This window comes from Orbicella franksi, chromosome 11, assembly GCF_964199315.1.
Source record: "Orbicella franksi chromosome 11, jaOrbFran1.1, whole genome shotgun sequence".
Lineage (NCBI taxonomy): Eukaryota > Metazoa > Cnidaria > Anthozoa > Scleractinia > Merulinidae > Orbicella > Orbicella franksi.
In genome coordinates this window covers 24,527,886-24,544,627 of record NC_138155.1, presented here as the reverse complement: position 1 = coordinate 24,544,627, position 16,742 = coordinate 24,527,886, and the positions used below count along the sequence as shown (strand labels likewise).

Below are 16,742 nucleotides of genomic sequence, written 5' to 3'. Positions count from 1 at the left end.
CATGGCTACCGCTAGATGAGCATTTTCGTGGACAACGTACAAATCTGTTATTTACTAACATTTTTTTTATCACACGATTCCCTCATCGTCATAACATACCTAAATGGCACGACAAATAGTTTTGTGCCACACTAAAAAGATTTAAAACACAGGTTTTTTAATTAGCCTCGTATCTTTATAAAGTTTGTATGTTAAGTCCATTGCTCACTGTTATGTTCGCGAAGATTCGTATTCAATTTGCTCTCTTTTATACAAAGTCATCTCTGCTTTCTTAAACTTTTCACCCATCAGTTACTGGCTCAAATAAAAGGAGGCTTAAGAAGACCAAAGGGATTGTGAATCTGCTTAACTGTCACGGAGAAGCTGACGAGCAAACGAATCAGGGCACCAATCTGGCGAATGAAACTACAATGCTGCCGATAAACTTAATAAGGAACCCACCGGGGACCCGTTGGGAATGGGGGGGGGGGGGGGAGACACGCCAGAAGGGAACGTGCAGCGAACCTAGTGTGTAAGAAAGAACGTAAGGGTAGCAGAAATGACAGCGTTTTCACGGAGAAGTTAGTAGAAGTTACGAAATCATGGCGACAACGGCAAGAGGAACGTCATTGAACAAAAAAATAATGAGCAGTACAATGGCTGTGCAAGTGCGTTATAATTCTTGGTACATTTCTTTGCCGTCCTCTGCAAAACAACAACTTGAAATGACCAAATTTTGCGTTGCCTAGGGAACACGAACCTTTTTAAATTTTTATTTCAAATTTATCGCTGTGTTCCGGATTTAGTTTTGCGATAGTTTGACAGTGATAAACAGAGTAAATGACTTTAGAGTATCGCGCGATTCCTAAGTAAACTATAAATTCATATTTTAATCGACGTTGTCCTCCGCGTCGCCGTCGAGGTTTCGTAAACTCCCTGGGATCGAGGTTCCGTTCTCTCGTGCATTTCCGAGTGCATTTCGCGCGTGTATCCCTCGCGCGTTTCCTTGTATTACCCGTAGTTTCCCCCATGTTTTCCCTCTTCGTTTCCGATGCCTTTGCAGTTGGATCCGTTAAGATTTGGCTGGTTTATTACACCGTGTGTTCCCTGTGCGTTCCCGCAGTCAGTTCTTTAACATCAACCCTCAATAAGTGCTCCCCTTTGCACAAAGATTATTTTTGTAACATAAACACCGTACAATGTTCTTCTTTTGACAACCTGCAATCTTAGCCAACATTCCTTGGGACACTTGAATCACCCTTAAAATAACTCTTATACGAAGTTAAGGTTAGAATTCTTTATTTCTAGCAATACGGCAAACTTTGGAAATAATCTACAAGAAACAAAGTAATCAGTATATGCAATGCAATTCCAGCGGAAGTTAAGCATTCTGCTTCTACAAATGTATTGACAAGAAAAAGAGAAAAATTCTCATTAGCTCAGTGGTATATCTGTATCTTTGATATCAACTGTTATGAGATGAAATGTATCTTAGAGGCCTGATATCCACTTCTCCCTATACATTTAGTAAATACTTGCTAGAAATCTGTATATTTTATAAACTTTGTAATGTTTTATGCTTTTTGTGGTTTAGTTTGCATTTAAGATGGCTCGAAACAGTTTCCAACACTTAGATTTTGATAGGTCGTTATAAGCACTCTTTATCACTTGATGTTATAATCATGGTATCAAAAAACTGCCCAATCATTGGTTAATACCTTGTTATCATGCTCGTGACCCAATAGGTTACCATAGCAACAGTATGACCTCCTAAAAACAACCTTAATTACAGTTTTGGGGGCTTATAATTCAAAAACGGCACGGTGAAATTTATTTGTATTATCATTTTTTGATAAGCATGATAAGACGCAACTTTTGGCAAAGTTTAAAAAAATTCTGTAGGTAGGGTTCAGAGCTACCTTCAATATTCGAAAATTTATGGAAAGGCCTTTTCAGCTGATTTAACCACAATCTGAAAATTATTTATATTTAACAATTATTCGCCGAAAGCGAAGTGAACATTGGTGATTATAATCCATCAAATATTTTCGCTAGCGCGCGATTAGTTTAAACTCGTCACTTGGCTGAATATTCCCCAGCTAAAAATGGAGAATATCCGGGTGATATCCCCCAATTTTCAAAACCGCACATGTTGCGAAAAATATTTGAAGGATAATAAATACAATAGCCTCCATTTGGCGCGAAAAAAAAAAATCTTATTAGATGTTTTGGTTGTGTAGTATCGCTTTATATTTTTACGAGTTGTGCCGTGTTTGACGAGCCCGTAGGGCCAGTCAAGATACAAACAACGAGTATTGCTGTAGTCAATAAATTAATCAGTGAAAGAGGGTGAGTATGACAGTTTTGCGTGCGCGCGTCGACCAGTCTGGGAAACAGATTTGCTACTGTACAAATAACTGTACAATATCGCTGTATATTTGTACTGTTATTTGGACGGTATTCGCTGCAGTTGAATAATAAGCTCGGATATTTGTCCTCGGGCATTATCTGTTCCGAGAAGCGACCAGTTTTCCGAGAGCGTGTGAGCTTCGAGGAATAGATAATGGTCAAGGACAAATATCCGATCATATTTTTGAGCCAAATGGAGGCTATTGTGTTTATTATCCTTCAAGTATATTTCGCAACACGCGCGGTTTTGAAAATTGGGGAATATCACTCGCGCGCGAGCGAAACCATTTGATGGATTATAAGAGATAATATTTCATATCCAACAAGCGAGAGTGGAATAATTGTTTTATTAATTTAATTAATTAATTAATAAAAACGCCCCTAAAACACCCGAAAAACATTTCGCGTACGGTTACCATATTTGTAGAGCATGGTATAATTGCTCATATATATGATGGCTAAGCCAATGAAAACTCTCGAATTGCATTATCCAGTGAACCAGTTTTTAATAATAACTATAAGACCTCGCTTCTGATATCAAAAGTGCGATGTGACAAGCATTAGGGGTTTTTATAGACTACGAGTAGTCCCTCTTTCGCTTAGTCCGTCGAGCAAGACCGTAAATAAAATAATAGCCGCGCTTTCGCGTTTTTCTCGCCCCCAGGATTTCGCGCGGCCATTTTTTTCTCGCGGTTTTCTTTCGCGTTACGCACGACGGACTAAGCGAAAGAGGGACTACTTGTAGTCTAGGGTTTCTACGCCTTCCTTAGATCTGAAATAAGGGCTCAGTTCTTTAGTTCTCAAAGATGATCTGGAAATCTAAATTACCTATTGTACCCTGAAAGAGATTGAGGTTCAAAAGGAGTGATTTTATGCATAATTCAAAGCGAGGACAGTGCTTCTGTAAAATATGACAGAACATTTTCTTCTCAAGTTATGATTTTAAATCTCGGAACGTACTACAGCAACAGACAAGTGAAAGATGTCGCTGAAAACAACGGCTGAAAGTAAGTTGAAAGCTCCGGCGAGACTAAAACCTGTGATGTAACAGCAATCTTTGATTCTTCATCTCAGGGTAAATGAAAGTGCACTAAGATAGAGAAACATCAGAGGTAATAAAAGATGGCTAAGGTTTGGAAAGATTACGACAAACAAACAATCAGATTCAGATTCAATGTTTGAAGCTGCACTATTCGTACCACTTATGTTTAAACAAAAACTATTAAAGATAGCTTGGACATAGAAGAAACCCACTGCTCCAGGGTAACTTTCATTGTGAAGGTTTTCTACTTTTTGATAGCGTCACAAACCTCCTTCAACACAAAGCCTTCATTATGTTTTAGTTATGAGAACTTCTTCAAGTCAATAAACCTCAGTTTGCAATGTGTGATTAGTTTATTCACAACAAAATAATTTTGAACCATTCTTAAATGCTAATGTAGATTAGTCAACTTAAAATGATTGGACAGAGGTCTTTCACAGGTATATTTTTTCAGTTCCATTTTAACTATGCATGTAGCAGTAACATCAACAGTTGATCTACATTTGCATAATTTTACAAACTTTGACGAAACATGGAGTCTCCAGGATAAAGACCCATGTAAAAGTGCTTTGTAAAATTGCTCTTCATACAAATCCCACACCGGCAAATCTCTTCCACTCTTGCTATTTAACAAACTCCACCACTGTCTGTATAGCGTACGACAGATGTATCTTGCATCATGTACATTTTCTCTCTAGATATTTAAAAAATGTTCTTTGTCTATATAAGGCTATGTGACATCACTGTGACATCATTGAGGCTCCTGACCTTGACCTTTGTACACATCACTAACACAAACCCACTGTCCTTCCAGCGACTCCTTCCATAAGCTCACCTGCAGGAAAAAACAAAGTCCTGTTTAGCTTTGATTGATTCTCAATTTCCCATGTGATCAGCTACAACTAAGCAACTTCGCAGAATGAAGTTGCCTTGCTGCTTTATTTTCAAACAGAAGCTGTCACCCCACTGATGACACCATAAAATTTTGAAAACAATCCTCTTTAGACAGTGGTGTCATAAAGGTTTGGTTGAAATAATTATTTCATCGTTGACATGTTCTAGAAGGCATGATCACAGCAGGAAAGACATGATGGTTACAAATGAAAAAGTGACTGTGTAAAGTCAAATTAATATCTACCTGGTACTTTCTTTTGTAGCAACATGGGTGTCGACAATACCATCTCCCTTGGTTGGCATCCCTTATAAATTTGGATTGTCATGCAATGCTACTCTCTACTGGTACTGTGTGACAATGCATGTGCGTTCTCCTATACATCAATACATCAAAACATTCCTCAAAAAAAAAACCCAGGTCTGATTGCCAGTAAATTTTGCTCCTGGGCAAGTGACAATGGCAGTTTGGTGGTCTGTTGGACGAGTGAAATTAGCCTTCGCCTTCTTCCACATTTACCCCTGCTTCTGGACAGTGACACAAAGACTGAGCAACTACTGGCACTGTAATACCAGTAGTTACCCTGTACCTGACACAACATTTGTATCACTGTCCAGTATCTTTCACCTAGTTGAGTACCAGTAAGCCCATTGTCTTGTAGTCTAACACTGATTATCGATAGTACCCTGTAAATGTACATAATTGATAAGGCATGAACATTACATGACTATTGGGCAAGTAATATTTAAATGGATGCAGCTGAAAACTAAAATGTACTGGCCCACTGGGCAACTGGATTTCGATATGTTTTTTTCCTGCCCTGGATGCATCCCTAATTTGGAATGTCACTGAACACTCCCATGTAATGACGTACTTCACCATTCTCCTTAGAATGACAACAAATAAAATGTGGCTGTGACAGAGACTTTGCTCTTAATTTGTTGACGCTCATGCACTGGGAGTATTACATACTGTCAATACCCCAAGGAAAGTTCTCGGGCTTAAGCCTGTTAAGGTGCATAAAGGTGCAGTAGCGCCTTTTGTTAGGAAATTGTTCTAGCTAAGCAAAAGGTGCTAATAATCAACATCTTAAGTACTGCATCTGCATATGTCAGCTTATAATAATATTATTAGGATTATGTGCCAGAGAAAACCAGCCTTGGGGCTACATTGCAGACTTCTGAACTGCTGATTACCTTGTTGTCTCCACCAGATACAGCTAGAATGTTTCCAGTGACTGACCAACTCACATGCCACACAACATCACCAAACTTTTTTAAAACCTGCAGATGTATTACAACAACGCTTGGTTACCTCCACAAAAAGGGATTAAACAAGAATTGTAATCTCCAGAGATCATTAACGTGCTTCTCAGAAACACATTTTTGTTTTAATTACCTTTGAAGTCCATGATCCTCCTACAACTTCATTTTTTGTCCAGATTACCACACGACAATCCTGCACAAAAATGGATATATAAATCAATAATGTGGAAATGTCATTAAAAAAAAGCAACAAATAGCAGGAATCTTATGACGATGCTCAGCATTAAAAGTAATAAATTCCCTATACCAGTGCCAACCAGACGGGTGAGCATGTTAGAACACTGGAATTATAAAGATACAATGAACTTTTTCACTTTGTCGTTTAACAATTTCAAGAGCAGTTAACCAAATTTTGAAAGTAATTGGCAATTGCTTTGTTTTTGCGTAAATAATGCTCTGTGATTGATTATAGAGTTCCACCCCCTACTGAACCAGTCAGATGCAATTAATGAAAACAAATTGCCCCTTGGTCGTGCGCAATTTTCCCTGTTTAGTGCTTATGATGTGTTAACTTGCTTTGAGTTGTCATTCATTGATTGTGATACTTAGTATGTTTGGTAGATGTTATTAGCCATTGTTGTTGGTTTTGTCTGGATTTACGACAAAAGTTATTGATAACCCCTCTATCTATTACCTAACTCACGACTGCATTACCTGAGAGCAGGTTGTTATGGTGCTGACAGGAAGACCAACATTAGGGGCCCAGGCAACATCCCTAACCCAGTCGCTGTGTGCTTCTAGTTTCTCTTCCTCCACCCACTGTCCATCAACCTCTCTTTAAATATTACACAAACAAAATGGATTAGCACACAGTGGACACTCACTTAAAGACGATCAAAAGTCACACTGATCAAAAAAGTGATACTAATTGTGACTTACTTCCATACTTTTACCAAGTTATCACATCCTCCAGTGACGAATCTTTTGACTAAAACACCTGACTTTGATCCAGGCTAAAAACCATCAACAAACAACAACTGTTATTAATAATTTCAGTAGAGCCTACACTAATATATTCTTTGTTAAGAATGTACACAAGCCAGGCAAAAAGGTCGACAATTTGTGTGTAATATGGTGCAGAATGACATAATTATTATGTCAACCATTGAGAACTGCAACAACAGCTGTTGTTTAGGTTAGAGAATTTTTCAGTCAGGACATGTTTTCACTGTCAATCAAAATCATACAATAGCAGCAATGCCTTGAATACTGAGGTGTGGTATTGAGAGTAAGCGTTTAAAACTAAAAATTACAAAAAAGAAGCTGCACGTAGCTTGAGCTAGGGGAGTCTTTACAGCTACATGGAACTGTTATTTTTGTAAGCGGTAGGTTTGATTAAGAAGAACAATTTTGTGCGGCAGGAATGTCTTAAGCACATAACATTCAAGCAAAAGTCTTGCTGTGTAGATCAGCACTAGCACGTTAGTGTTCAGAGGTACAAGTTGTATTATGACTGCAAAGGATAATTAATATTGCAGACTGACAAAATAGTGTTGCACACTTTGGGTGTACATGTATAGACACCTGTGACATGGAAACTAAATAAGAGTACGTGGACAGCAATCCTCTACTCTATCAGGGCTAGGAAAAAACTTGAATTCCAGCTTGCCCTTCAGACAAGCAGCTCTCAAATTTTGCTTGCCCTGGGCAAGTCTTAGTTTACCTGTCTTTTATTTAGTTTGCAGACAACTTGTCTTAGCCCTTGTGAGAATGAGACGTTACTTGCCTGGTAGGAAAATCTGCTTGTCCCACATATACCATCTTCAACACAAAGTAACGGAAAATTTTGTTTCCATTTGGGCATTTTTTTTTTTTAAATATTTTGAATCCAGTGAACATTTGTTTGTGTTCAAGATGGTATATTCTATGATGACATCTTGTTAAATAGTCAGCCGTAAGACAACGAGCAGCTAGAAACCTATTTACAGAAATAAGAAGAACAAGTTAAAAATTTGTACAACAGCAAAGTTTCTGCACAACATCGAGAGTGTGAAAACATTCCCAAATCGTTATATTTAAGAAAGCTTATAAAGCCGGGTAAATTGAGCCCCAACTATATAAACTCTCTTAACTAGAGCGATTTCAAAATATCGCCACCTTCTCAATGTTGTAGAAACGTTGCAGTTGTACAAATTTTAACTTGCTCTTCCCGTTTCTGTAAATAGGTTTCTAGCTGCCCGTCATCCACAGCTTAACTATTTAACGTGATATCATTATGCAATATATTTCAAGAAGATAGCAAAAGCAAGCCAGGAATCCGATTACTCCAACGAACATTAAAAAACCGCGAAAAATTCAATCTAGTCCCAGAATTTTAAAACTTTTAGAACTTCCGCAACTTTTAGCCGAGATGAAAAACCAATACCCGACAAGTAATAGGCCAATTTAAGAGAAACTGTTCATGGCTTGCTTCGTTATCTTCTAGAAATTACTCCCAGCGAGGTGTTAAAGGTTAATGTCTGGTTATAAAGCTTTAAAATGTATCTATATATCCTATGGCTTCTGTTGTAAAACTTTGTCATTTGCGAACGAAAGCAAAATCATTTTAGATGAATGAAAAAGTTGAAAAGCAATATAGCAAGTGTTTTGAAAAATTTTCTTCGTAGCAAACGGTAGCGATAAAAATTTAAGAACAATCAGACAATTGGAACCACGTTTTAAAAATCAAAGTTGAAATAGTGAATACTGTTAGTAAAAATGTCTTTCAGTTGCAGACGAAAGCCGCAAGTCATTTTTAGAACAATAAACCTAGTTTGGAAAAGCAATAGAGCTAATGGCAAGTGCGGTTTTGAAAATTTTTGTCCGTAGCAAACGATAGCGTTAAAATTTTAGAGCAATCAGACAATTGGAGCTACGTTCGTGACAAAAGATGTAATAGTGAATACAAATGATAGCCACAAAATCAGAATCAGTCAACTGAAACCAGGTTTTGAAAATCAGAGATGAAATAGTAAATACTTTTAGTGAAAATGTCTGTTAGTTACCGACGAAAACAACAACATTTTAGCTGAAAATTGAAACTGCATTTTTGAAAAGCAATAGAGGAATAGCGAGTGTTTGGAAAATTTTTGTCCGTAGCAAACGATAGCGCAAAAATTTTAGAACAATCATAAAATTGGAGCTACGTTCATGATGATAAATTAGTAGTGAACGCAAACGATAACGATAAAATTTTCAAAGAATCAGACAATTGGAACCAAGTTTAGAATTTCAAAGATGAAATAGTGAAAATGTCTGTCAGTTGCGAACGAAAGCAACACTTTAAAACAATCAGGCAATTAAATCGAAGGTGTATGTTTTCTTTAGAATATTCTGACAATTGAAGCTACATTTCAAAAAAGTAATAGATCTGACAGTAATGAAAACAAAAAAAATTGGAAATTCAGACAATTAGACCTAATTTTTTCGAAAAGCTATAACGGAAAGAGTTGCTTGATACCAGACATAATTCATTACAGCCTCGCTGGAAGTTAAACAAGAGGATATATTTGGTTTAATTTCTGGTTGATCTTTATACGCCTAGTCCCCTTCCGAAGAAACAATTTAAACCGACCGGTTTCCGTACGGGAATGTATATAACAACATCTGCCGATAAATTAAGTACTTTCTTGATACGAAGATCAATGCGGAAACCAAATATCCTCTTCTAGCGCTCAATAATAAATGATCATGTCAACAAATGCTTAAAATATTTAGAAATTAACTTGAAAGAAGTTGTCACGAAACTCAGATTTACTAACGAATCGCTAACGACTCCTGCAATAAGTTGAATCAATATAACTTGTTTGGTAATTACACTGAGCAAATTTAGTGAGCTTCAAGCTACAGCATTTTCAAATGAATTGGATCATTAATAAATTTTGAGCAAGGAAATTGCTCTTTCAACATTTACAATTCACATAAATTAATAGCAATGGTTTCTTTTGTAGAAGCTCTGTGACCTTTTTGGGAGAAAAATGAAAATCTTAATATGTTCAAGTGAATTCGCCTGCAAAGCGAAGAATCGATCTTGAATCGAAAGAGACCCTTTGATTTCTTGTCTGAAAAGCTAAGATTTGACAAGTAGAATTCTTCGATAACTTAAAGCGTTTGAATAAGCTTCCAAAATGAAGCAATTTTTATTGAATGGTCATGTGATATTGTTTTTGAGCAAGGGCATTGCCCTCCAACAAGCAATTGCCATCCTAAGTTGAAACGAGGCCTTCGTAAAACTTCAGCGCTTAATGCGATTTTGGAGAACACGACAAATCAAAACTCAGCATTTAATTGTTTGCCCAAGTTTTATGACAAAAGAATTTGTTATGATTGACATGATCACAGTAGCTATCACGGTTTGATTTCAACATGCAGTGCCACCTTAAAATACTCTACAAAGGTTATCGCTTGGCGACAGGTTTTCAAACTTAGGGGAGTTGAGCGATTGTTAAACAATTTGGAATTTTGCAAGAAAAAAAATCAAAAACACTCCAATCTGACAAAATAAATGTAGTAGAACATGCAAATATCGACCGATAAAATTTAGTTTAATCAAACTGATGATCGCTCGATCCAAGAAATAAAACTCCCCCCAATTTGAAAACATGTAACAGATGATAACTCGAAAGCGGTTGAAACCTTTCCGGCAAAAATGGCAGAAATAATTAATCAAACTTCACCACCAAATAGAAATTTTTTTCCGCGCCCGAATATCACTCGAAAGCAAATATTTCAGTCGAGAAAAAAAAATTAAAACGTTAAACGATCAAAATGATTCTAAGACTAAGAAGTTTTGACCTCTAATACAACATTTTTAGTTGCAAGACTGCCGTTACTTATCGGAAAGATTTCAATTTAACCAAATTCTAAAATGCTATTCTCAACTTTGTCTTCATCCTCCCTGCTTGAATCCTTTTGATCTCCTCCTGTCTTGCTGACAAGCCCTGAAAACAGAATAGATAAAAATTGAGTAAGGAACAAACCCAAGTGTGGAAACTGAAAAGAGTAAACGAAATAAAATAATTCACAGTGAGCTGTTGAACGCGAGTGCGCGTTGACCTGAGTACAAGACAAATTTTGACAAAGAAACGCCACTTTCATAAGGAAAGCCAAACTCTGGTAAAAATAACTACTACTAACTTAAGCGTCTTGTGTGGTTCCTGAACTAGCTTCTAACGTACGTTTTACTCCGTTAGTAAAGTAATGAGGTTGTTGTGAAGTTCGACACGAAACGTAAACCGAGTCCGTCGAGCGCACGTGGCAGGACTTGGAGCCGGTATTTTTGGTTGAAACATTACTTGCGAAGGTAGAATGCAAATAAATTGGTACCAACCATTGACAAAAATGGGTGTCAACCGACTGTCCTTCCCCAAACATGGCCGCCATTTCTTCTTCAAAGTAAGAGTGTGTTTCTCATGTAGAAGGGAACTGTACACATCTCACTCCGACGGCAAACATCTCAAAATGTCAAACAAGCACCTCAGGTCAGCAATAGTCATCATGAATATGCAAAATAAAATTAGACCAATCAGCTAACAGGCACGTCACAAATTCTAAAGACAACACCCTTTGCACTCTTTACTCTGAGAAAGTTTTGCATTTTCTTTGTTTATATAGAGCTCACGTGAAATAAACACAACACATTATTTTAAAATATTATTGACTTTTTTTTACAGTTCTTGATCAACGTCAATCCCTCTCCTTGATTTTTAAAATTCATTCGGCAGCGTTTGTAACCTAATAAAGAGCGACTTAAATGAAAAAAAAAAAATGGCAAGATGGGTACAGTTTACGGTGACCCAGGTTTGATGTCCTTTCTTAAAAGATCTTTTTACACCTAACTTGGTTGAAACGGAAAAAAAGAAGATTGTATAAAAAAGAAAATGGAATCCAACACACAAAAAAAAACAAACAAATAAAGAAAAAGAAACTGAGTCCCCCTGCAGGAGCTGAACGCCATGCCCTTCCGAACTGAAGTTCGGAAATGTAACCACTGGGCTACAGGGAGACTCCTTAAATAACAAATTTAACGGACTCCAACACGAACATGAAAAAAAAGAACACGGAGTCCCCATACGGCGACTAAACGCCATGCCCTTCCGAATAGAAGCTCGGAAATATAACCACTGGGCTACAGAGGGACTCCTTAAATTGGGTGATAAATTTGACGGTACCTATATGCGCATGAAATGTAGTTTTTAGTGAGAGCCTCATCTTGCTTCGAAAAATGTGCTATGAAGAAAAAAAATAAAGACCCTGCATTAGTTTTTATTGAAGTCCATTTTTAAATCTGTCCCAAATAAGAAAATGACCTCCCAATTAGGATCCATACTTTTGCAGGTCTATGCCTATTGGATACAAGGTAATAACGAGCGGCTTAAATGAAAAAAATACATAGCAAGATGGATACATTTTACGGTCAGAAGGTGTTTAATGTCCTTTCTTAAAAGGTCTTTCCACACCTAACTTGGTAGAAACGGAAAAAAAAAAAGAATATTGTACGAAAACTATCAATGGACTCCAACACAAACAAGAAAAAAAAAACGGCGTTTACCTGCAGAGGCTGAACGCCATGCCCTTCCGACCGACGCTCGGAAATGTAACCACTGGGCTACAGGGGGACTCCTTGAATTAGGTAGCAAATTTATCGGCACCTATATCCACATGAAATGTAGTTTTTGTTGACAGCCTCATCTTGCTTTGGGAAATATGCAATGAAAAAATAAAAGACCTTGTCTCAGTTATAGAGTCTTTTTAAAATCTTTCCCAAGCAGAAAAAAAAAAAACATTTCCATCAAAAGCCGTTATTTTATAGTTCTTCGCCTACTGGATACAAATTAATAAAGACAGTAATAAAGTGTATTATCGTTTGTCTCAAGATGTAGTCACTAGAGATGTAGATCGCGACGTTTCGACTGCTTACTGCGAGTCTTCTTCGGGCGATAAGGTCGACTGATTGCACGGTATCATTTATATCACAAAGGTCGGCTGTGATTGGTGCATTTCGATCCTCCTATTGTTCCATTGTTCCGGCGAGTAGCTGTTCCCTCAGTGGTCCGCTGTTGTACCGTTCTGCTGTTGTTGTGTTTCTTGATCGTGGGTATCCATGCTTCAGGAATTTCAATTCCACTATCCCTGTTGATGTTGTTAGGGTGAAGTCTTATGTGAATAGCTTCCTAGACCCTACGTGTGTAGCAGTGAGGATCTCGATCAATAAACTTAACCTCATTCCAGATAGGATAGTGGCCGGTCTCGTGGGTGTGTTCAGAAACGGCGGAGGTCTGGGTACGGGCGAGTCGTATATCCCTGTCGTGTTCTTTGATCCTCTCCTGCATAGATCTCCCTGTTTCCCCGATGTAGACTTTGCCGCACTCACAGGGAATCCTGTAGACAACACCATCTTGTTTAGCCGGGTTGATGGTGTCCTTTGGTCGCACTAAGTGTGACCGAAGTGTCGTGTCGGACTTAAAGACGGTGCGAATACCCTGAATTCCTGAAGCATGGATACCCACGATCAAGAAACACAACAACAGCAGAACGGTACAACAGCGGACCACTGAGGGAACAGCTACTCGCCGGAACAATGGAACAATAGGAGGATCGAAATGCACCAATCACAGCCGACCTTTGTGATATAAATGATACCGTGCAATCAGTTGACCTTATCGCCCGAAGAAGACTCGCAGTAAGCAGTCGAAACGTCGCGATCTACATCTCTAGTGACTACATCGTGAGACAAACGATAATACACTTTATTATTGCATCTACCACGATGAAGAACAACAACCTTTTCCTCGACATTAATAAAGACAGCTTACAACAAAAAAGAAATAATAAGCTGCATATATTTTACGGTCAGCCAGATTTGTTGTTCCTTCTTAAAATGTCTTTTTATCCCTAACTCGGTTGAAACAAAAAAGAAAAAAGGAAGATTGCACGGAAAAAAAATGGAGTCTAACAAAAATCTGAAAAAAAGGAGTCCCCCTATGGGGGCTGACACCATGTCCTTCCGAACCGAAGCTCGGAAATGTAACCACTGGGCTACAGGGGGACTCCTTGAATTGGGTAGCAAATTCAACGGTACCAAATGGCATAAACTGTAGGTTTTATTGACAGCCTCATCTTTCTTTGGAAAATGTGCTATGAAAAAAATGAAGGACCTTGCATTAGTTATAGGTTTTTATTGAAGTCCATTATTAAATCTTTTTCAAAAAAAAAAAAAATGATAAAATTCAAATTAAGAAAAATGACCTCCCAATTAAGATCCATACTTTTGCAGGTCTTTGCCTATCGGATACAAGCTAATAAAGAGCGGCTTAAATGAAAAAAGACATGGCAAGATGGATATATTTAGTTTACTGTCAGACAGGTTTTATGTCTATTCTTAAAAGGTCTTATCAAACCTAACTTGGTTAAAACGGAAAAAAAAAAAGGATTGTACGAAAAATATTAATGGTCTCTAACACAAACATGAAAAAAAAAAAAGGAGTTCCCCCGCGGGAGATGAACGCCATTCCCTTTCGAACTGAAGCTCGGAAATGTAACCACTGGGCTACAGGGAGACTCCTTGAAGTGGGTGACAAATTTAACGGTACCAAAATGCGCATGAACTGTAGCTTTTATTGACAACCTTATCTTGCTTGGAAAATGTGCCATGAAAAAATGCAGGACCTTGCATTAGCTATAGGTTTTTATTCAAGTCCATTATTAAATCTTTCCCGAATTAAAAAAAAAATGACCTCACAATTAAGATCCATACTTTTGCAGGTCTTTGCCTATCGGATACAAGCTAATAAAGAGAGGCTTAAATGAAAACAAGACATGGCAAGATGGATATATTTTACGGTCAGACAGGTTTTGTGTTCTTTCTTAAAAGGTCTTTTTAAACCTAAATGGGTTGAAATCAAAGTTTGCGCGGCTCCGTCTCTACTTCTTTTCAGTGTCTAAGTAAGTTTAACAGGGGCTACATTTCGGCCCCAATGCACATAACCAAGCTTTCGATTATTTTTCGCTTGTCGATTCTACTGAAGGACAAGGTCTTCTCGAGTTAGTTTCAAGTCCCTGGGACTCGGAAATACCGTCCAAGCTCATGGAAATTAAGTCTAGATAGGTCAAAATCAAAGTTTTCGTAGACCTGTCTCTGCCTCTTTCCAGTGTTTACAGTAAGCTATACTTCGGCCAGCATGCACATTACCAAGTTTTCGATTATTTGTCGTTTGTCGATTTCACTGAAGGACGAGATCTTCTCGAGTTAGTTTCAAGTCCCCGGGACTCGAAAATACCGTCGAAGCTTTTGGAAATCAAGTCTAGGTAGGTCAAAATCGAAGTTTGCGCAGCCCGGTCTCTGCTTCTGTAGAAAAATTGTAAGTCACGGTGATCTTGTTATCTTTGAACAGAACTTGTGGACGGAATCCCAGACGCTTTATGAGGTGGGCTTAGCACCACCACGCAGTCATTCGACTTAACTGTCAACTCAAGTAAAGTTCAATCGCCAGTGGCACTTAATTTTATCTGATTAATGGACCCCGAGCGGACGATAAACATTTACAATACATTTAGAAACTATGTAGCACCACTGCAATGAAACCGGGCAGTTGCAAAAAAGAGTGTTCCTCCCTAAAACACACGACTTTGAGACTGATGATGATACATGGCAAACATTTTTCTGCTCTGGAGGAAAAGAGATCGAGGGAAAGGTGAAATTCAGCTGGCCTGATTTTGAGTGACAGCAGCAAACGGTTATCAACTATAATCTGACAAATCCTATGTCATAAGTCGAATTAGTCTCGCCTTTTGATTGGTTCTTATTCATTTTCAAATGGAGCACAAACGCAGGAGACTTCATTGACTTTTTTTTATTCTATAACACAGATGGATTCCATGTGGCCGTGCGTCTGTTCAGTAATTGATTACAGAAGACGTTAAAATCTGTGACACACACGGCTATCGCCTCGTGTGCCTCGCGTGCTATATATTACTTTTGTTCTTACCACATTTTGACGTCATCTGCGATCAATTACTAAACATACGTATGGCAACATGGAATTTATTCGTTGAATTTTCAACTTATTAAGAAAGTGAATGTAAATTTAGGACAGGCTAATTTTTGGGACAGTTAACACGAAAACGCCGCACTGAAAACACCCTCTTTGAACACGTGCGCCATACAAGTCCAATTCCTAATGTAGAGACTTCAGGAAGCGGAGGTCTTGAGAGCTGCATCAGGAACAAAAGCTCTGTTTTGTACGTGGTTTTGTTTGTAATGAGCTTGCGACGGAAGAATTCAATCTTGAATATTTTGATTATTTAACGGATTTTACTTGTACTTTATGCGACAGGTTCCAAATTTGTAATTCGAGAATAACGTTTAAACTTAAAGTAATATAGGTAGGTGGTTATGTTTGGAATGAACTTGTGACTGCAGAATTCAATCGAGAATATTTTGATTATTTAATGAATATTTTACTTGTAACTATTTTACGACAGGTTCCAAACTTGGAATTCGAGAATTACGTTAAAAGTTAAAGATGATTTCCAGTCCGTATTGCGCAGTCTCAGCACCTTAATGTTTATAAACATTTTCACTCGATGAAATATTCGTTAGGAACCACATACCTTATCTTTAAGGTCTTTCAAATTCTTTTTTCAACAGCTTCATTGATTTTTACAGCTGCGAAGTTGTTTGATCAAGTGATATGAGAAAGAACGAAAGCATAAAGCTTGAACCGCTTCGCATCCATAATGGCGGTTGTTTTGAAACTTGAAAATTAACTTCATGTAGGCTGCGCAGTCTCAGCACCCTGATGTTTATGTGTCTTACTGGATGGAATGCGAATCGATGTTATTCGATTCACATTCCATTGAATGGAATAACATCGATTCGATGGAATGCACACACCTTATCTTTAAGGCCCTTCAAATTTTCTTTCCAACAGCTTTATTGATTTTTACAGCTGCGAAGTTCTTTCATCTGTACTGATGATCTGCACTGCGAATAATATCATGACCGCATCTTCTATAATTTTGGCAATTTGTTGGTCTCTCTCTTGCTCGGCCAACACAGCGCTGCTTTACATCTAGTATCTCTCACTCAGTTCCATCAGTCGTAATAAATGTTGCC

At 37.9% G+C, this 16,742-nt stretch overlaps 1 protein-coding gene and 1 long non-coding RNA gene across 2 annotated transcripts in view; both read right to left on the bottom strand.

Annotated features, from left to right (window-relative positions):
* The window catches only part of LOC145460464 (uncharacterized), a 90,277-nt gene that overhangs the window by 49,995 nt on the left and 23,540 nt on the right, over nucleotides 1-16,742 (bottom strand). The gene's annotated exons all lie outside the window — the stretch shown is intronic.
* Nucleotides 4,106-7,408, bottom strand: LOC145503370 (protein SEC13 homolog). Its single transcript, XM_081482832.1, has 6 exons — nucleotides 7,370-7,408; nucleotides 6,527-6,600; nucleotides 6,302-6,422; nucleotides 5,721-5,780; nucleotides 5,519-5,605; nucleotides 4,106-4,265 (listed from the first exon to the last, which is right to left on the bottom strand). The coding sequence occupies exons 1-6, from the start codon at nucleotides 7,406-7,408 to the stop codon at nucleotides 4,182-4,184; spliced, it is 465 nt and encodes a 154-aa protein (XP_081338958.1). The 3' UTR covers nucleotides 4,106-4,181.